The sequence below is a fragment of the Bicyclus anynana genome, chromosome 26 (assembly GCF_947172395.1).
Source record: "Bicyclus anynana chromosome 26, ilBicAnyn1.1, whole genome shotgun sequence".
Classification (NCBI taxonomy): Eukaryota; Metazoa; Arthropoda; class Insecta; order Lepidoptera; family Nymphalidae; genus Bicyclus; species Bicyclus anynana.
Genome location: NC_069108.1, coordinates 6,335,725 through 6,357,621, shown reverse-complemented (window position 1 = coordinate 6,357,621; position 21,897 = coordinate 6,335,725). Strand labels below are relative to the sequence as shown.

The 21,897-nt window shown below is 36.1% G+C and overlaps 3 protein-coding genes and 1 long non-coding RNA gene across 4 annotated transcripts; 2 read left to right on the top strand and 2 right to left on the bottom strand.

The window, feature by feature from the left end:
- Positions 1 to 303: 303 nt before the first annotated feature.
- LOC128199530 (uncharacterized) lies at positions 304 to 2,676 on the top strand. Its single transcript, XM_052889529.1, has 2 exons — positions 304 to 935; positions 1,750 to 2,676. The coding sequence occupies exons 1-2, from the start codon at positions 610 to 612 to the stop codon at positions 2,639 to 2,641; spliced, it is 1,218 nt and encodes a 405-aa protein (XP_052745489.1). The 5' UTR covers positions 304 to 609; the 3' UTR covers positions 2,642 to 2,676.
- LOC128199533 (uncharacterized) lies at positions 928 to 7,502 on the bottom strand. Its single transcript, XM_052889534.1, has 2 exons — positions 2,673 to 7,502; positions 928 to 1,712 (listed from the first exon to the last, which is right to left on the bottom strand). The coding sequence occupies exons 1-2, from the start codon at positions 2,866 to 2,868 to the stop codon at positions 952 to 954; spliced, it is 957 nt and encodes a 318-aa protein (XP_052745494.1). The 5' UTR covers positions 2,869 to 7,502; the 3' UTR covers positions 928 to 951.
- A 294-nt stretch (positions 7,503 to 7,796) lies between these two features.
- LOC128199634 (uncharacterized) lies at positions 7,797 to 10,210 on the top strand. Its single transcript, XM_052889875.1, has 3 exons — positions 7,797 to 8,256; positions 9,249 to 9,546; positions 10,189 to 10,210. Exons 1-3 carry the CDS (start codon positions 7,797 to 7,799, stop codon positions 10,208 to 10,210), a joined length of 780 nt encoding a protein of 259 aa, XP_052745835.1.
- Positions 10,211 to 17,352: 7,142 nt separating this feature from the next.
- Positions 17,353 to 21,416, bottom strand: LOC112045820 (uncharacterized). The gene is made up of 3 exons (XR_002886829.2): positions 21,169 to 21,416; positions 20,691 to 21,072; positions 17,353 to 18,960 (listed from the first exon to the last, which is right to left on the bottom strand). It is a non-coding gene; the product is annotated as an uncharacterized LOC112045820 (long non-coding RNA).
- Between the last annotated feature and the right edge of the window lie 481 nt (positions 21,417 to 21,897).

Sequence of the window (21,897 nt, the reverse complement as noted above, 5' to 3'; positions counted from 1 at the left end):
TACGAAAAAAAAAACCCCAATTGATTTTTCGTATATGCTCGTCGATGTAAATTTAAAAAAGACTTCTTCCGTACGCGATCTCGGTGTTCAGCTCGACTCCAAATTACACCTCGACGAACACATAAATAAAATCGTAAATAATGCATACCGCCTATATGGGTTTGTGATGCGTTCAACAAAAGACTTTTCAAAACCCTCGACTTACTTATCTTTATACAAGTCTTTAATAAGGCCTCAGTTAGAGTATGCGTGTTGTATATGGAACCCCTTTTACGACAAATACAAAAACCAAATAGAAATGGTCCAAAAGAAGTTCCTCCGTTCAATGCACTACAGATGCTATAGATCAAGACTCCCTTACGCTGAGCTATTAACTAAATACAATCTTCTTACTCTTGAATCTAGACGCAAGTTGCTTGAAGCAATGGTATTGCATGGACTCATCAACAATAAATACGATTGTCCTGACTTAGTATGTAAATTATCACTAACGGCCCGTTCACACATGGGAGTCCGTTTTACTGGTACATTTTTAACGGATACGTCATAAATTTATGCTCTGTTCACACATAGGCACCGTATAACGTTCAACGGATCCGTCATTACTGGATGCGATGTGTGAACAGAAAACTCGCAGTATACCGCCGCTATTCTACAAGGATGGACGCTGTCGTGTTGTATTGGTACTATCGTCGGAGAAGGAAGATTCGACGTTATTGGCAGCATCCACTTATGGCCCAAAGATCTAAAGAGGGTGCTTACAGTTTACTTATGAGTCAGTTACGAGGTGATGAATCGAAATTTTTCAATTACTTTCGTATGTCGATGTCTACTTTTGATGAACTTCTTAAACTATTGGAAAAGGATTTAAAAAAGCAAGATACTCGTTGGAGGAAAAGTATCTGCCCAGAAGAAAAACTAGCGATATTTTTAAGGTACGTACTTTTATTTTTAAAACTCAGACAGATCTAACGTAGCATCACTGTATACAGATTGTAATGGCGATAGTGCACTATCAGTAGACTGTGGTCTGCTAGCATCACTGTATACAGGTTGTACTGGCGATAGTGCACTATCAGTAGGCTGTGGTCTGCTAAAATAGCCCTGGGATTGATAGTGACTAGCACCAGATGTTTGTGTATAGGCTGACCAGTCATAAGTTGACTGGCCAACTCTTCTACGTTTAATATTTTGTAATAGGTTTAACACCCCTGACTGGAATTCCAAAGTTTGGTCATCATCAAGCAAAGCCAAGGACGGCAAAATACCTTTGAAGAACGATAAATTGCGATCATCCTGCTCAATTTTCTTCGGTTTTATCTGATAGTCAATGTAGGACATCATTTTGGCATCAATTTCATTAAAATTTCTTTTGGCTGGTGCTCTGCGTTTTGGCGGGGGGGCTAGATTTTGTTTGTCCTTTTGACTGTCATTGTCAAGTTGTGTCATTGCAGTAACACTGTCATCTTCGTTTGTAGGTTCATTCGATGTCGTGGTGTCATCTTCGATGTGTTCATTAGTTTGTTTAGCAGAGACGCTTTCGTGCGTTTCACCAGCAGCAACTACTTTTTTCAAAAACAGCATCTGATTATGGTATTTGTAGGGCTTCGTGTTTGAGACAGCGGAACCAGACGTCTTGCAATTCTTTTTATCTTTTAGTGTTCTCACCCAGGCATCTCTCATCTGTCTCCACTTTTTCATAACAAGTTTTCCTAAAACAAGTAATAAAACAATTAATTTTATTTTCAGGTATGCAGCATCCGGGTGTTCATTTAAAGATCTTCATTACACCTATCGCGTTGGTGTATCGACTGTTAGCAACATTATTAAAGAAGTTTCAAGATGCATATGGAACAATTTAAGTGTAAAATTTATGCGACTTCCTACATCCGTCGACGAATGGGAACAGATAGCAAGTGGATTTAACAAAAAAGCTAATTTTCCCCACTGTCTCGGAGCTGTCGACGGAAAACATATCCGACTTAAAAAACCACTAAATAGCGGTTCACTGTATATCAATTACAAGGATTTCTTTTCCATCATATTATTAGCGATCGTAGACTCCGACTATCGCTTTGTATACGTCAGTCTCGGATCTTATGGAAAAGAATGCGATTCATCAATATTCAAGGAGACAACATTTTGGAAAATGATGCTAGACGGCAGTCTACAAATACCAGCACCATGCCCATTAACAAGAGACTCAGAAACGCGAGTTCCTTATGTGGTCATTGGAGACGAAGGTTTCGGATTACACGAAAATTTACTAAGACCGTTTGGCGGGACGCATCTGGACAAAAATAAGCGAATATTCAACTATCGTTTGACTAGAGCTAGGAGATACGTTGAATGTGCCTTCGGTATCTTAGCTAATAAGTGGAGAATATTCCATCGGCCTCTAGACATCGATAAAACAACAGCTGTATGGACTGTTAAGGCATGTACTATTCTACACAACTTTATAAGGGACAAGGAGGGCTCAAACAGTGATAATAACGTATCTGAAGAATTTAGTTTCGAAAACCTACCCCATGAAGTAAGAACACGAGGTGGTAATACTGCTAATTTAGTTCGAACAGAATTCGTGAACTATTTCATGTCCAAAGCTGGATCAGTTCCATGGCAGGATGAAGCTATTTAGAATGTAATTAAATAATAAAACAGACACTTACCGAACTCTTGTCTTTGTCTTTGTTCCATAGCCTCAAAATCCTCCATTAGAATAATGCATATTTCTCGCCAACCTGCAATACTTGCAGTATTGTCTTTGTATTTATCCAGCGTCTTGTCCCAAAGGACTGGCCTATCTTCCACCAAACTAATTAACATTTCCTTGTCTATTAACTTTTCCCACTCCTTGGTTGACATGGTTGATCAGTGATTATAATAATTATTACACACAATGGACGCGCGCGTTCTCTAGGAATGTACAATGGAAAATAGTCAAACAACTCGCATCACTCCCCCTCCTACACCCCGCACACACCGCCCGCCACGCACACAGTATCAATCCGTTAAAATTCTACGTATCCGTATATTTTTACTGTTCCGGCGTCCAGTATTCGATGACAAAACGGAATGTCATTTTTTTACGGAACGATATTTTTTACTGTATACAGAATACTGTGCCATGTGTGAAGTCGCTCATACAACTACATACGCCATCGACGAAAAAAAAACGTACACGATAAACGGAACAGTAAAACGGAGACATGTGTGAACCGGCCGTAAATGTTTTGAAGTACGCAGGTCAACGTCGGGTGCGTGCTTATAATTTATTCGCTGTCAATTTCTGTAAAACCAACGCTGGAAAGCGCGCGCCTGTGCGTCGACTTGTGGACACATACAACAAGCTATTTGACGATGTAGACGTATTTGCCTTGTCCGAACCCCAATATAAAAAGGCCATCTCAATCACACTTCAAAAATTAAATATCCCTGTACCTGAGTAGTAATAGTGTCTTAATTCTCATTACTAGATCTCTTATTATAGTTATTATTACATTTTTTTTCTTACCTATTTGTGTTTCGTTGTATTTTTAATTATTATTGTTATAATTCTCTCTTTTTTTATATAGATTTATGTTTGTTTGTTTTTTTTTTTTTTTGTAATTGATTTGTTTGTGTATTTTGTGACGCCATTATTTTCGTATGTGTATTCGTGGATAGTATCGTTGTTTACATGTTTAAACTATTTTTACGTTTACTTTTAGATTTAAGAAATAATATGTAAATGTTAACTATCCCTAAGAAATAAAATAATAAAAATAATCTTGTGGTGCTCGGTCTCTTGAGCCTTTTGAAAGTTGTACCAGGTTTCTTCATCATTAGGTTTCTTGCAAGTTGATTTGGATGTGAACGAATACGCTTTTGGTATGTTTTCATTGAGTGTGCAACTTCTGACTTTATAGTTTTAATTTTTAGTTCACGATGCAGCCGATCATTTTTGATGTACCAAGGAGCATTAGTAATCATGCGCAGCAATTTTGACTGCAACTGTTAGCAGAACCATCGTGAACCATCATGTTCGGGATTTTAAAGTAGATCTTTTGTGTGAAGTGGGTTTCCGATACTACGCAATTTGTTTCTAAAAATAGTTTAACTTCTAAAGAGTGGTGTGACAGGCCATTTGGGTTCCATAAAACTATTTTGAGCTGCTCGAATGTTGACACATGACTGTCATTAAATTGGTGAGTAGATTTGTCACGGTGCATAATTGATTCATAATTTGATTGAACATATTTATTAGATTCTTCATATCATTTTGATTATCGGAAGATTCTTGGATATTAGAATAATTTTTTGGTTGAGATTTGTTTTTAAGGATATCTGCATAGCTCGTTTCAAGCATTTGCCGTTGTTGTCTCAGCGTTATAGGATTGATTGGTATATTAGGCTGTCCTGATTCTGTAGCAGGTATTTTAGGGCGTAGAGGAGGATATTTCTGCTTCTGTAGTTCTTTATAGACACTGCATCCCTTGTAATTTGCCGGCTAATTTCCACCACATAATACACACTTGACTGAGTCTGATCGTTCTTTGCGTATGCAGTCTTCAGGTTCAAATGTTATCCGACAGTTTAGAAGGCTTTTGACGTCGTATATTTCTTTATTGTTTTGTTGTGGAGATAGTTCCACTATGAACATGTGAAGTGGTTTCTTAGATATTCTTTGTTTTATATTCCAGATATTAACTGTTTCGTGTCCAAGATCTAGCAGAGCTGCCTTTATTTCTTCTAAGTCAGTGGAAGGGTGAATCTTCTTTAGGATTACCCTAAATGATCGTTCTTGATTAGGTTTATATGTGTATTGGTTTATATCTGTACCTCTCGTATCCAGCTGTTTCTCTACTTCCCTGTAGACTTCTTGAGTTTCGAATATAATCTTTACTCTATTGCCGCTTAATATTTTTAGCTCATAATTTTTACTTGCATATTTGTCTAGAAGCTGTTTTAAAGGTGCGATGTTTTCTACTCCATCCACAAATATTGGAGGGGGCCTTGGGATTTTCTCAGCTGGGACGGCTGATTCTTTGTCTTCAGCGTCTAGATCCAACTCTTCAAAAGAGTTGGAGGTTTGAATTGCTTGACTTTTAAACTTGGTCTGTTTTTGTGCATTGAAATTGTTGGTAGGGCTTGTCATAGGACGTTTTTTGTAGTTTGATTTATCTGTGCTTGTAGTTTGTGCAGCTTTTTCGCCAACGATACGAGATTCTTCAACATCACTTACAGAATTAGTTACACGTTGGAAGAAACTTGGATGTAAGACTTGTTGCACATATTTTCTGTTTCCAGTAGCATGAACTTCGGCAGGGTCCTGAGAACTCTCTCCTGGAGAGTCGTCGGTCACATTGCCTGGTCCGGGAACCGGGGAGCGCCGGGGTTTAATCGGGTTAAAAGACATCGCATTCTCAGTATAATACTAGTATTTAATAATACTAGTGTAGGTAAATTATATTTTATTACAAATCACTTATTTATTACGTCTTACGCAACAAATAACGTAGGCCATCGTAACTCGCGCGGCGAGGCCGGTAAGAAAACGCGGACGGTAGCGCTGTGTCAGCAGTTTAACTGTGAGCGCGAACGCGGCTGTTTTAACCGAAGTGATAATAACAAATCTAAGAAAATTTATGTCAAACAATGGTTATGATTCACAACACTTGTCAGGACAACTTAATTAACAAATCAAACTGTAACCAAAATAAGACCATAAAATGGCAGACAGACCAATTTCTTGTAATTTTGCATTTAATTAAAACCGCAGCGCTGATTATCGCGCTGTATACGGAAGCGATTTAAACTTTAGATGTCACAAGGCTACGTGAAAATACAGTGCCATCAATTAATGACGTCACTGAAAGAAAAGGATTTGTTGACGTTCTTGAAGGTAACAGTGATCTGCTGCCAACCACGTTAAAAGTGGGTGGCATGTGCAATATTTTATCCTCGTATTTTCACGGGAAACGGAACTACGCGGATGAAACCGCGGAAAATTTATTAAAGGCGAATAGATTGAATCACAACGAGTGCTTTAGTTTCAGTTCCGAATCTTCATAAACACACTATATGTAATTGGCTATGCTATATCAACTGTCGGACTAAACATCGCGCTGTATACTGAAGCGATTTGAACTTTAGATGTTACAAGGCTATGTGAAAATACAGTGCCATCAATTAATGACGTCACTGAAAGAAAAGGATTTGTTGACGTTCTTGAAGGCAACAGTAGATCACTGTCGCCTTCAAGGCTGGCCTATTTACTATTTTGGTCTTTATTATCAACCTATTAATACGTTCGCTGCGGCACTGGTATTTCTGTACTTTCCTCTGGTGCGGCACGAGGGTTTTTGACCTCATACTAAAACTTTACGTGGTGTAGTACGAGGTCCCATCGACCTCGTAACTCTCGAAGACGCTAGACGTACGGGGTCAATTGACCTCGTGCCGCAGCAACGTGTTAAAATGAATAAATCAATGGTTGGCAACTGTCAAATTGGCGCTAGCTAACTTTCACCAAAAAAAAAAAATTTGTGGAGTGTATTTGGTAAAATAATTATTTTCAAGATGCCAAAGAAATGTGAAGTGCCCTTTTGTAAAGAAATCGGCGCTCACCAATTTCCTGCAGGTGTGAATAACTGAAAAAAATGGCCAAAAGCTATAAGAAGACCTAACTTTAAGCCAGAAATACTAGGTTATGTCGACTTCATTTCCTAGAAACGGATTATCGAAATATTAGTAATTATACAGGTATATTTTGATATAGTATTTGTTCCCGCGAATGCGTGATGTCTCGAAAATGGCAACACTGAGACCATAGCCGGACGTCCTACGAAAAGCGTCGGCCATGACACACACTCTCGTCTTATCTCTGCCCGCTAACACTGAACGGGTGCGCACATGTATTAAGCAATAAATCCCTAATTCTCATTAACTTTATTAACATTAACCGACTACTCGAGTGGTGTCGCGTAGTGTTTTTCACAAGTGCATAAATTCAGTGCCTCAAAGTGCTCAGTGCCAGTGCAATCGCATCTCATCGCTCACCGCAACAGGTCAGTTCGTCTCTTGTTACCAATTCCTACTCCAGCATCCCACCACATATACTATGCACAAAAATTAAGAAAATTTCTGTGCGATCATTGTTTGCTGAGATATTGGTAATCAAAGACAAAATGATCTTTTTCCATTCAAACATCGATATCTCAGCGAGAAATGCTCGTATCGAGATTTAAAAAAAACGAAATTAAATCTGAATAAACAAGCTATCCGGTCCATATGGAGGTTGAGTCGAAAAATTTTTTTCCACGTCCGTAGATTAAAAAAAACCCAAAAAAAATTCGAAAATTTTTTTTTCGGTGGTTTTCTTATGATTACTCGAAAAATATTTTCAAAAAAAATTTTCAAACTCAGATCCAAAAACTAAACACTTAAGAGCTACAATTTGCTTTTTATTTTTTTGCTGTACGACCATTTTTGTATAAGTTACAGCCTGTTGAAAATCCCCCAAAAATTTGGATTTTTTTTCTACTCCCTTAATTTTTGTGCAAAGTATAGTTTGGTCAAACTATAAATGACCTGGTCCTTCGAGTAGCCCAGAACACACAACGTCGATTGGGCATTTCGCCCGAACAATATTTAAATACAGTTCTAACATCCACGTCAACTCAGTAATTATAATGAACTTCTGTGCTGTTCCAAAATACAAATAAATTGGTCTAAGTAGAATTCTTAAAAATAAAAAAATAAATAAAAATTTTTGTTTAATAGCTAGTATAATCGCTTATGAATTTGAGATTATGGCCCAACGCAGACGACACACTACCGTGACAGACTTTTTAGTCTGTGAAAATAGAACCTATGTAATCGTATGCAGTAACGCACACGACGCACAAAAAGTCCTGCGCACAAATAATCCGTGTAATTCTGGCAGACCGCGCCACACCGCGCCGCGCCGAGCCGCGCAAAAAGTATGCGAAAAAAATACAACGCTTGTTTCCACCCGAGCTAACGCAGACGCCACGCACTTTAGTCTGCAGCCTGCGCTCGCGACGTACGCGCGGTATTACATCATGGCGCCAGACATCGATGTATCGATGCTAATACAAGAAATACAAAACAGACCAGCAATTTATGATACTTCCAAGCCAGAATATCATGATAGAAATTTAAAAAGAAAAATGTGGGATGAAGTTTGCTGTAATATTTATTCCGCTCCTGTTTGGACATCGATGACGTCTAATGAAAAAACAAAATTCGGTAGGTATATTTTTATTACACTTTATTATACTGCCAAGAAACACTTCCCATAGAAGAGGTAAAATAATTAGCAAAATACTTTCTCGTTTCCATTCCATTATCTGTCCCTCTCACACCTATGTTAGATATATCTTCAAAAGGGCATGTATACAACGCCTCTTCAAAACAAATCCCGTCTCTTTTTCTTACAAAATTATGGAGAATGCACCCTGCTTTTATTATTTTTATTGCTAACGGCATATTTACGTCTAAACTTTTTTGAAATATTCGCCATTTACTGCTGAAAATTCCAAAGGCGCATTCTACCATTCTTCGGGCTCTGGACAACCGGTAATTAAAAATGCGCTGTTGGACGCTCAAATGGCGGTCAGGAAAAGGTCTCATTACGTGTGATGAAATTGCAAAGGCTTCATCTCCTACAAATACAAACGGCATTGGTTGTCCGTTCAAATCACCGGGAAGTTTTTGTTTATTTGGTAGAGGTATTTTACCATCCAGAATTCCTTTCTCTAGTGTGGAGTTCTTAAAAATGTTAGAGTCACTGAATTTTCCATAGGCGCCAACATCAATAAATGTAAAACAGTAATTAGCATCAACAACGGCCATCAGTACTGTAGAAAAATATGACTTGTAGTTGTAATAATTAGAGCCCGAGTTTGGCGGCATCTTAAGACGTATGTGCTTCCCATCTACCGCCCCTAAACAATTTGGAAATTGAGTTTTATCATGGAATTTTTTCGCAATATCTTGCCATCTCTGGACTGTAAAAGCAGGAAAGCATTCACTTTTGCATAGTTCCCAAATTGCTGTACAGGTTTCCTCAACTATAGAACGAATAGTAGTTGCTCCAATCAGATAAGCTTCTTCGAGTTCGACGAACGACATTCCTCGTCCTAAATACCTGCAAAAAATATTAATTTAATTTAAAAAAAGTATGAATACTTAAATGAAAACCCTTTTGCAAATACTTAGACAATTATATTTTTTTATAGGAAAAGAAATACAGACGAAGTGGAACTCTTTGAGAAGTTGCTTTCGAAGGGAACTTAGTGCTCAAAAAAATATTCCTTCTGGAAGCGAAAGGAAAAAGAAGAGAAAATATATTTACTTTGATTCCCTGCTATTTTTATTGCCATTTACAGTAATAGAGAATAATGAATCTTCTATCGAAATCGAACAAAGTTCGGAATCATTAGACGTCACCACAGTGCACAGTTCAGATACTGAATCAATTGATTCTAAACGTCCAAAGATGCAAACGAAGAAGAAGACTAATTGTTACGATGAGCAGTATTTAGAACTACTTAGAGAAGGCAATCAACTAATGAGAAACAACAACAAAAAATCCGAAAGCAGAACAATCTTAGGCGATACCGATGAAGATGAATCTTTTCTTCGGTCCCTTCTGCCTTACGTCAAACAATTTTCTTCAGACGAAAAGTTACAATTAAGAATAGAACTAATACAAACTATTTTAAATTTTAAGAAAGCCTTAACCAGTTCAGCGTCTATTCGCAATCAACCACAACAAGTATCCCATGAACATACAATAATTCGAATTGATCCTCCGATCAACTCAAATGACACTACTGTGAGACCGAGCACTGAGCCTTCTAACTGCAGTAACATTGTAGAAAATTTTGAATATGTTCCAAGACCAATCTCGGTACAATACTCAAGCGGCTCTTCTTATACGCCCTCACCCGTTCATAGAGATTACGTTTCAATAATGTCTCCTGAAAATGAATCGCTATTTTCTCTTGGCGACAACGACGGTGGTGAGCTATAAAGTTTATGAAAATATCTGTGATAATTTGTGATTCTAGTAAGTTTAACTTTTGTTTGACTATTCTAGTGAATTTAAAAAATCATAATAATACCTATTACAAAAAAGAAGACTGATTGTGAATTTTAAGAAAATTATTATTTCAGAAAAAAGAAGACTGCTTGTTAATATCCCGAAGCTATAATAATTATATTAGCAATATTAACTGTGATTTAATCATTAAGCTCCTCATTTTAATTAAAGTGACGATTCACTTAAAATAATAAATCCAAAAATTATTCTTATTTTGTAGGTAATAACCCCTAGGGTTACTTAATTATTTTATGACATCATTATTATTATTAAACTTTGCTAAACGGGTTACTCACGTATAATGTCAGCTACTGGCCAACATGTTTCAACCTCATCCGGAGGTCTTCTTCAGGGCGAATGTAAATCGAGACGCGCGCGCGTACTCGTCCCGATTCGCACTCTAACTCAAAGACCTCCGGATGAGGTTGAAACATGTTGGCCAGTAGCTGACAGTATACGTGAGTAACCCGTTTAGCAAAGTTTAATAATGACCGAGTCTCACGTTAGTTTTAATCAAAAAATCATTATAATTGTTTAAAAATCAGGTCAAATATCATATGTAAGTATTTCAAAATTTGGTGCCATGAAAAAAAGTAACAATTTATCTTTATTTTTTTTATACTTTTTAATAAGAAGTTATAATTATTGTTTTGTTAGAGTAATCATATTATGTTTTGGTTTAAATAATGAGCACCTTAAAATGACAATAGGATAAAAAAATCTAATTTTGTGAGATGAATGATAAAAATATATGATTATTTGAAAATGGTTATGTATTTTATTTACTTACCTGAGAGTCACAGACAGCCTTTCTTCTGGTCCAATACATTTTCTCATTGTTGTGTCCGAATGCGTCAAAGCAGGACTTAAAATTAATAGCAGCTCATTAAATGTAGTAATAGACATTTTGTAAAATTTAAAAAATTTGTCTGGATATTGTTTTAGAATTGAATGTTTAATATGGAATTGTCCTTTCAGTAATCTATCCGAAAGTATAGGATGTACCCAAAATTCTCTATTTCGTCTTCTTTTTTTGTACTTCAAGTATAAAATAATACATCGCAATCTTTGCACTTCCATGGCGTGTACGGCACTACAGTTCTGCCGACAAAATGATTGACAATGTGCGTCGTGTGCGTTGAGTCCGTCAAAAATCCGCGACAGACTTTTTGCGCGCCATACAGACTTTTTGTGCGCCGCAGACTCGATCGCACAAAAAGTGTGTCGTCTGCGTTGGGCCTATGTGAAAGAATTATGGAAAACTCAATAAATACACAGGTAAATAGCATTTGGTATGCAATACTATGTTTTAATTCTTTTTATTAACATTATCAGTTAATGTCATTTTCTATTACATGTAATTGTTTTTGTAATATTTTGATTACTTGTTGCCTTGAAATACAACCCACATTCCTGAAGAAAACTGCTACACTATCACTTTTTTTATAAGGTCTAAACAGCCGTCGAAAACAGAATAAAAACTAATAATCTGTAACTTCATGAATGCTTTATAAATAAAAACTGTTTTGGTACACATCAACTTCCTAATTTGAAGATATTTTACAATTATAAGCAGTCATGTTTCATATGACTATACAGTGTTCCAAGAATTTGTTGAATCAGAATTAGTCGATACATAAAAATAGAAATGCTGTCAGATGTGAAGAGTTTTATGATAAAGTACCTAATAAGTAAAAAAAATAGGTATATAGGTAAAAACTTAATTTAAACCAAGTTAAGAATATTAAAAATGGGTTCAAGCGATTCTGAAATGTTGACACCAGATTCAATTATTAAAGACGAGGCAAATTGTGTTATCGAAAATCTTTTGCCAGAAATCTCATAAGAAAAATATGTAAACACATACAATGATTTTATCAAGTGGCGAGTAAAGAAGAATACAAAATCGTTTTCCGAAAGTGTATTTCTTACATATTTGTTATGTAGTATCAATAAATAGTTTAGATAAACTTTATTTTCCTCATATTCGAAATGAAAAGTAGTGTTTAACACGGGTAAAGAATCAATTCCTACTCGGACTATAACCTCGGGAATTGATTCTTTCCAATTAACAATCTGCTATTAGTGCCGTAAAAGCAAAAGGGGGTTTTAACAAAAATCCTACGGCGGCACTATTCAAAGCTGCCTTTAAGCGACTACTAATTCACATTGAACCACATCTAACCACAAGCAACTGCGTTCCATTAACCGAAATTGGCATTCTAACTTGCACGAAGCCTGCGATTGCAATTAACAATACAACAGATCGGAACAGATTACTCGAAGACAACAATGACCTTCAGCTATCCTTGAAGTGTGAGGGTAGTTTCCGAGGATCATGATTATCTTGTCGATCCAACACGACTTACAGAATATTCCCGAGCTTTGATTATTTACACAGCAGGATTTGAAATTAAAAGCTTAGCTGTACAAATAAAATGTGAAAATTGTCTATCATGTATGATTTCTTCCGAAAAAAAATAAAAATACTCTCCAATTTTAAAAAAGACAAAGGTGGCCTTCATTATCCGTCACCGTCAGTTATTAAATTATGTGAAATAGCAGAGGAAATATTTCAAAAAAATAAACTACTAGTAACTAAGTATACTAGTAGTACTTTCCTAAAAACTAACCATATAAACGGTATTGTGATGGAAGTGTTAAACGTATAGGCAGAAATCGTATAAATGTGTCTCTTCCTATTACAGATGTCAACAATTTTCTCAGCAATAAAAGCCTTGATTTGGCAATGTATAAAGTCAACAACTTTCTCAGCAAAAAAACCTTGATTTGGCAAGGTATAAAGTCAACAACTTTCTCAGCAAAAAAACCTTGATTTGACAAGGTAGTAAGTCAACAACTTTCTGAGCAATAAAAGCCTTGAGTTGTCAAGGTATATAGTCAACAACTTTGTCAGCAATAAAAACCTCGATTTGGCAAGGTATTAAGTCAACAACTTTCTGAGCAATAAAAGCCTTGAGTTGGCAAGGTATAAAGTCAACAACTTTCTCAGCAATAAAAACCTTGATTTGGCAACTTGCCAAATCAAGGTTTTTATTTAATACCTTGCCAATGGCAAGGTATTAAGTCAACAACTTTCTGAGCAATAAAAGCCTTGAGTTGACAAGGTATAAAGCTTTTGTCCACACTTTTTATATCATACGCATGGGAAACGTGAAAGGAGTTCTCCACGAATGGACTGATGATGAGATTATCTCAAATATCACTGTAACGATTGGTTCCAGACTAGTAATTAAAATTATTAAAAGAAAGATTGATTGTCGAAACTAATGTTAGCCATTTTACTAACACACAATTGTTGTCTTTTACCTAAGTACCTAGGTATTTATTGAAATTATAATTTTTAGTTTTTATACGCACTCTTTTTCTTGGAAGCGATAGTGACCAGAGGATTTGTGGGAGCAAATTAAGGTCATTTTTTAGTTACTATGCGCACTCTCATTTATTGGGAGCTGAAGTGATCAGTAGGTGGGAGTAACTTAGGGTCGTTTATGTCCCAGCTCTCGGCTTCCAGATGTATAAAAGAAATAGTTGACGTCCTCACGCAAACCATTGTAGTGGAAACACACTTCACCAGATTTCCCCAGAACTTTCAAGAGCGATTGAAACTTAATTTAAACTTTTGAATGCTCAATTTAAACTTTCTAAAAAAAGACTTGAGCAAAAAGCTTGTCCCTCCCAATAAAATCAACAACTATGTGAGATTATGTTAAAAATTGCCTGCAGTTCCATCACATTATTGTAGAAAAAACTCAAGACTTTATATTTCTCAAGTGTATTTATAATACACTAACACTAAAGTAAACGAATAGTAATATATAATATAATCAAGTCTTACTGTAAGACATGTGTTAAGTTTTTATTTAAATTTTATTTTACTTTGTTGTGTTGTGTTTTGTACAATGGAGGTAAGTGTCATTAAATATTATTTTTGTAAAATAGCAAATATAAATGTATAGATATACATAATTATTTTAACACTAGGCTTCTATTGTTGCAGAACAAATCATATAGTCCTAGCAGTCAAGAATATAATAACACTTACAAAAAGTTTATTTCCTGTTAGTGATAACAGAGAAGAGGCAACACAAGATACATTTATTACTGAAATACCTGCAAAAAAGAGAAAACAAGAATCTCTAGACATGTTTTTTGATATGCAAGCAAAAAATAAACCAAAGTTAAACTGTTCAACAGTTGCTCGAAGTAATAAGGACAATGTGACTACATATATTTCATCAAATTCCAACGATCGACGAGCGACGAACCACAATAAGTGGTGTTCCGTGGTTCGTCACTACTAATGAAATACACCATCACTTGAAGGTTGATACGGTCCATGACGAAATCCAAAAATACAAAACCAGATATCAGGAGAGAATAGAGAGGCACCCTATTGATCGCACTTAAAACAAGATCCTACACCAAACGCCAAAAAGAAATGACATACTTTAATAGCCTAAAAGACCTTCTAAGTTAACAAAAATATGTATATGAAAAAAAAAAAAAATTAGAGTAGATGGTTTGCTGGAATCACGCTCCAACTGCCAACAGCCTCACATCACATCTGATTAAAGTTGTAAAACTGATTGCAGATAAAATTGGAACACGAAAAAAAAAAAAAATTCAACGATGGAGCGAGAGCATCCTATCTGATCAAAATAGAGTTGTATGATGTACAAAAAAGTCTCATAAATCCCTCCATCAAAGCATTGGAAACGTCAAAGTAAAATATTATGTTAATAAATCAAATACATTTCTCAGTAACGTAAATTATTTAATTTATGAATATGTAACCATTGATCGACCGAACGTAGTGGAAGAATATAACCATCACATGGATGGTGGTTTACCATTTCTTAGACTTTGCCATCTCCAATGCCTGGTTTCTGTATACGAGAGTGTACAAAACCAAAAACATGAGCGAGAATCTGTTGTCGTCAGCCGATTTCTGAGATGCTACGATATTATGCAAGATTGGGACAAAGGCAAATATTACACGGCGAAACATTGAGCCGGAAATTCAAGCAAAAAGGCGTTAAGGTCCAGCTCAGTATGTCTCTCCAGTAGCTGTACAAGATCAATTTGGATATTAGCCTGGGCTGACCAGCTGAGAAGAGGATCCGGTGTAAGTATCCTAAATGTGATGGCGTAACACACACCGTGTGTGAGAAGTGTGGCGTAACTTTATGCTATAACAAACAAAATGATTATTACAGGGCCTTCCATACATCTTAACACGTTCGCTGCGGCACTGATTTTTCTGTACTTTCCCCTGGTGCGGAACGAGGTTTTTTGACCTTGTAATAAACCTTTCTGTGGTGCGGAACGAGGTTTATTAACCTCTTAACTCTTGAAGATGCTAATATCCTTTTTTTAGCTTCAATATAATAAAGTTAAAGGGATTTTTTTTTTGATAAAATAAAGAATCTATTAATCTATGTTTGAAGGTTTACCTCAGCGGATTCGTTTGTTTAGAATATATAAGCAAAAGAAAACACGAGGTCAAATAACCCCATGCCGCACTGTAGTCAAAATTTTATTCTTACAGTGCGGCACGAGGTCTTTTGACCTCGTATTAAGAATAAGTATGGCATGGAATCCTGGCTTCATAAATATATATTCACCTCTTTTCTATTCTAATCCGAAAGAAAGTTACGCTCTTTGCACTGGTCAGGTCAATTGACCTCGTTCCGCAGCGAACGTGTTATAAGAACATTTTATGACAATGTAACATATCTGTCACACTCACCTTTTTTTAATTTTTGTACTTTTTTAATAAAAAGAAAGTCCAGTTTAGTTATGCGAGACGAATTAAATGAAGCGATTAAATCTTTGACGTTCTTAGCCGAAAGTAACGACGAGCAGCAATCGATGTATAAGTTTTAACTGACAGAATTTCAAAACCTGAGGCTGAAAACTTGGAGTTGAGGTCAAAGTCGTCGGAAATTGAACTTAAAGTATGTCAGATACCAATCCAGTAAGAGTAATGTTGAAATACAATGTGTTCCTGAGCATCGTTCTGAAAATCTCTTGACGTTAATTCAACAACTGGCTAGGGTGCTTAATTTTGAGCTCGCTCCCAATGATGTGTTGAACTTTCATCGGGTAGCTAAAGTTAATACGGAATCTAAGCGACCTCGCTTGTCTGCTGTAAGTTGCATCTTTTTTTCCGAAAGGCACACTGCTTAAAATCTTCACAACTCATTGCAAGCAAAAATCAATGAATGGTAAATTCAAAATGAAGTGGTTGTACTTGTAAGCGATAATGTTGCCAAAATATCGGCTGCTATTTGGAAGGTTGATTAACCACAGATTCGATATGACCTTTGAAAAGGCGGGCTATTATTATAGTCGGTGCTAAGTTCGAGGTCGTGTTGCTTTGCTAATTCATGCAAAAAAGACATCAATTATGCATCCAAAACTTTGCAAAAACAAGACATCGATTTGGGCGTAAAATTTGGGAGTAAAACTTACCTCGTCCAAATCGATGTGAACCCTAGTGAAGACCTACGTAAAAAGCTGGAAGCCTTCGAGATGTGGACATACCGCAGAATGCTCCGCATAAGCTGGACGGCGAAAGTGTCTAACACCGAGGTTCTTGCCAGAATGCAAAAGAAGACTGAGCTTTTTAAAACCATCAAGCAGCGGAAGATCTCACCGTTTGCTTTAAACTATTATGATGGGCAAGAAGGAGTAGGCTGAAGAAAGTAGTCCTGGCTACGAAACACTAGGGAGTGGACTGGAATGAAGACAGTCGAAGAACTTTTCCGCCTAGCCAAGCACAAGGAATAGTTTAGAAAATTAACCGCCCACCTTTAGTAATGGAGAGGCACTCTAAGACTTCGTCCTAGAGTTCTTCTTAAAGTTCGACCTACACTTTTCTGAATAAACGATCATTCATTCATTAGTACCAGATGTAGGAATAACGATTCATAAATCTTAAGGCGTGCAACCTTATAGAAAATACTTTTTCATTTCCGTGAAAATGTAAACTATCATCGTTATATTATGTAGCCTGTTCTCGAGCTACTTCAGCTAATCTACTATCTTTATTTAGTTACATCAAATGATAATTTCAAATCCCAAGCAAAGGTATCATAATTGTAGTTAATTAGAAAATTATTTATTCGAACTTTTAGCAAGAGGTCCATAGACTACTCCTCTTGCGAAGGTAAGAGGATTTACAATTCCTTACCCATTTGCCACCTCTCCTTCGAGAAGGCACACAACATAAAGGCCCATTTTAACATGACACTCTCGAAAATAAATATAAATTACATTACATTATCGACATAATGCGTGACGCTAATATAGTAAGCATGATCTTGCTATTTATATTATTGGGAAACATAAAAAGTACAATTTAACTATCTACATCCAAGCCTAATACTTGACTATACAAGCACATGGGCGGCGTAGATGCGAAAGATCAGTATTTGTCAAGTCAGCCAGTGGAGTCGAGTCGGAAGAGTCAAGATCATATTTTTATTTTTGCGCGTGTGTTTTACGCAATGTGCGCGTAGTTTTCGGTACGTTCGTAAGAATTGACGTGAAACAAGACAAATACAAATATCTTTGTTAAGGCGCAACGGACGAAATGTTTCATCTGTAAATAAAAACGAATTCGCCTGCTACATATATAATTTAATTATAAATGATGTCAGCCAGTCGAGAGGGTTTGGAATAAAGTTTGGTATAAAAACTTTTTTGACGACTTTAATGCAGCCATATTTAACTGTTTTGTTATTTACAAACCAACAACTTACAGCACCGACAATTTAGAACAGCCTTAGCAGAGAGTTTACTAAAGACTCATCGATAGACAGCCCTGACCACAGACGCTTATTTTTTTATTTTAGGAGGAAATCCTCATGGATGAAATCCAGGCGACCAATTAAAATTTTTAAATATTCAAGACCAACCTGGCGAAACTTCTGACAATTGTCAATTATTTAAACAAAGTGTTGACAGATAATAATCAGACAATGCCAACATAAATTTTGGAGGCGCAGCTTAGGCGAGGAACTAACAATTTATTGACGAAATAACAATCATCACGGAAAAAAAAGGAATTAATAGGTATTGGATGTGTAATTCACAATGCAATAAAATCTGCTGAATATGGGCTACCCGTAAATTACGAAAGCGTTATTGTGAAGATATATTTTTTTTTATATCTACTTATAGCGATGAATGAAACACCGACACAATGCACCTCACTTCCCCGCACGCACGATTTCACACCCGCGCAGTCTTTCCGCCCGCCCGCATATCATGGGAGTGTCATCAACGAACTTGCCAGACTATAACTATGAAAGACAGGTCGTCAAAACCCCAGTTAAAAACCTAGTGCACGCCACAGACCTTATAACGAATGTAAGAGTTAATCTTTTCGCAGTTCTTAGGCCCATATTTAGTACTAGACGTCAATTGATGTTCGGATGTTTTTTTTTTATTCTAGTTAGCCCTTGACTACAATCTCACCTAATGGTAAGTGATGATGCAGTCTAAGATGGAAGCGGGTTAACATGGAAGAAGAAGGAGGAAAATCCATCCCTTTTGGTTTCTACATGACATTGTACCAGAACGCTAAATGGCTTGGCGGTACGTCTTTGTCGGTAAGGTGGTAACTAGCCACGGCTGATGCCTCCCACCAGCCAGACCTAGACTAATTAAGAAAACCTCAATTAGCCCAGCCGGGGATCAAACCCAGGACCTCCATCTCGTAAATCCACCGCGCATACCACTGCGCCTGAAACTGCTGAAATTTATGAGGCCATCAAAAATTTCATTTTGCTGCCATATTGTTCTTTCATTGCACCCTGAAAACATACGAAAAATAATATATTATAGTAGAGCATGTCAATATCTATATCTATACTAATATTATAAAGAGGAAATTTGTTTGTTTGCATTGAATAGGCTACTACTGAACGGATATGAAAAATTCTTTCACTGTTGGGAAGCTACATTATCCCCGAGTGCTATAGGCTATATTTTATTTCCATATTCCTACAGAAGTGTGAACCATACGGATGAAACTGCGCGCCGTCCTATAATACTGAACTGATTTTAAAAATTCTTATACCAGTAGGAAGCAACATTTATCGCGAGTGCTAAGGCTCTACGGAAACTATCTATGTGGGTGAAACCGCTGGGCATCTGCTATATCTCAAAATTAAAAAAAAAAAAACTCAAAATTCATTTATTTCAAGTAGGCTCAGTTTACAAGCACTTTTGATACATCAGTTGACTATTTGTAAAGATTCTACCACAGGTTCGGAAGGCAGATTCTGCTGACAAGAAACTGGAAAGAAACTCAACAGTTGCTCTTTTAAAAAATCATACAATATTATAATTTACATTTGATGACAACATTACAATTTCTTATAGTTTTACTTCCTGTGTGAAGGCGGAAGCTGATCCAATGGCCTCCAAGCAACTTTATCATTAAGGAACTCATCAATGGTGTAGTAACTAACTAACGACTATTAAGTAAATGTTTTTAACACATTGCTTAAAGCTATGCATGGGCAGGTCCATCACAGTCTTGGGGATCTTGTCATAGAAGAGTACACCCAAACCTACAAAAGTTTTTTTACTCTTTGGAGACAATATGCAGAAGTAACTAACTTATGCCTGTGTCTCGTAAGACGTAGGGTTAAATCTCCTTTTTGTTTGTACAAATTAATATTTCTCATAGTATTATGCATCAATTTTCACAAATACGATATTGAAAGTTAAGTTAAGAACTTAACTTTCAACACCTGTTTGACTTTTTTTTATTAATCTTTTCACAACAACAAGTAGCTTATTTTCTTTTCTGAAGTACAAAATTAACAATTTACTAAAGGAGACAGTGTTACCAACTCTCCAAAATATTTATCGCTAAAGTTGGTGTCAAAAACCCCTAAAATCGCCTTAATTATTGAGTTGTCCCCCTAAAAAATATAAATTCATAATAATTTAAAAATAATATGTTGTCATATGTTTCAAAAGTCCATATTTAATACAGACAAAATACTACGTCTTTATCTGAAGATTCAGATTTTTTTAAATCATACATGTTGACAATGAACAAATTTACCAATTTTTTTTATTCGATGAAAATTGCCTCCAATTGCCTCAGAGTGGTTGTAGAATAACGTATTATATGTCGTTATAAGTCACTAGGCGAAGAAAGAAATATTAAAATTATCATCAATTTAAAAATATTAAAGAGTCAAAAAATCCCTGGAAATACCCCTAAAAAAATCCCATTTCACTTATTTGCCCCCTAAATCTGGGGGGAAAACCCCTAAGTTGGGAACCCTGAAAGGAGATGGTCCATTTCAGGACCACTCTTGTAGTGATCTGTCTATTTCCTTCATAACAGGATGTTAATATAAATATATATGTGTTTCTGAAGTCTTGACAAACCATGGTGCATTGCATATGGATTGTAGGTATTATGGGTCCAAAACTTAAGTGTGTCACGAAGGAGCATGTTTACCGGGTCACAGTAGAACAAAGATTGGGAAATGCTGCTCTAAGGTAGTTAATTGTAACTTACTTGTGACTAAAGATGCCATCATGAGTTCTGAGGGCAAGGGAACATCTTATTTTGTTTCATAAACATCTGGAGAGTTCTTCTGTAGCCAAAATCTCAAAAACCATATTATTACTGTACTTATAGGATATTTTATATTAATTTCAATTTTGGGAGAATTTGTTTTAACCACGTTTCATACATTGTTGAGTTCATCTCCTTGCGATAGTCATCAAGACCCTTTCTTGCTTCAAATATTAGCAAGCCATCCTCCACAAAACCTTTTTCACTTCCAATGTGTGAGACAACAAGGAGTCTTCCTTTGCCTGTAAGGCATCAAAGCCCAGTGGATAAGCCATGTAAGAAAGCTTGTCGGGAAGATTGTATTTTTTGTTTTGTGTAGGACCTGAAATATAAAAACATAATTTTTTATTAAACATAAACGATATGTAATATATCATGCAAAGTAAATTAACTGTCATTAATAATTATAGATAAATACCTTCACTGATTCATGTCTCATCTTGATTTTATTTAAATTTTAAAAGCTAATTTTGGACCGTCGTACTCGTATTTCGTTATCGATTTACACCACAGAATATGTTCCTTGCTCATCATCAAGGAACATATTCATCATTTCATTCTTACACTTTAAAATTTTAAATACCTACTATTTTTCTTTGACTTTGAGCGAGAGCGATTATGATTAATTTACTCTTTGGTAGCGACCAAAGAGTAAATTAATATAAGGGCGTATCTAATAATCTGTGGTAGCGACCCTCTCGTCCAACTGTCGTCTCTGGCCTCTGCGTTTTGTGGTAGAGACTAGAGCTGTCAGCACCTTCATTTGTGGTCTGTGGTCAGCACTCAGTAGGGCTACCTTACTAATTTAGACTAAAATTGATAAGGTCTTAAAGGTAAGTACTTCTCTCTTAAAAAACTATATAATATTATTTATGTTGTTATAATTCTAAACAATGAGAAGCTTGGATTTGGATTAATAATATATTCTTGTCAGTTGTAAAACGATATAATTTATAAGTTTATGCCATTAAAAAACCCTTTTGTGTTTTAACAGTTAAAACCCCGTTGAATGTTGATTTTATCACGGTTCAAATGGCTAAACAACTTGAAAACAAAACAATTTTTCATTCTTTTAAATCTTATCGATAATGTCATTATCCACATTGCTCTATTAGCGATTGCAACACAAACTCGCGAAACGAAAATC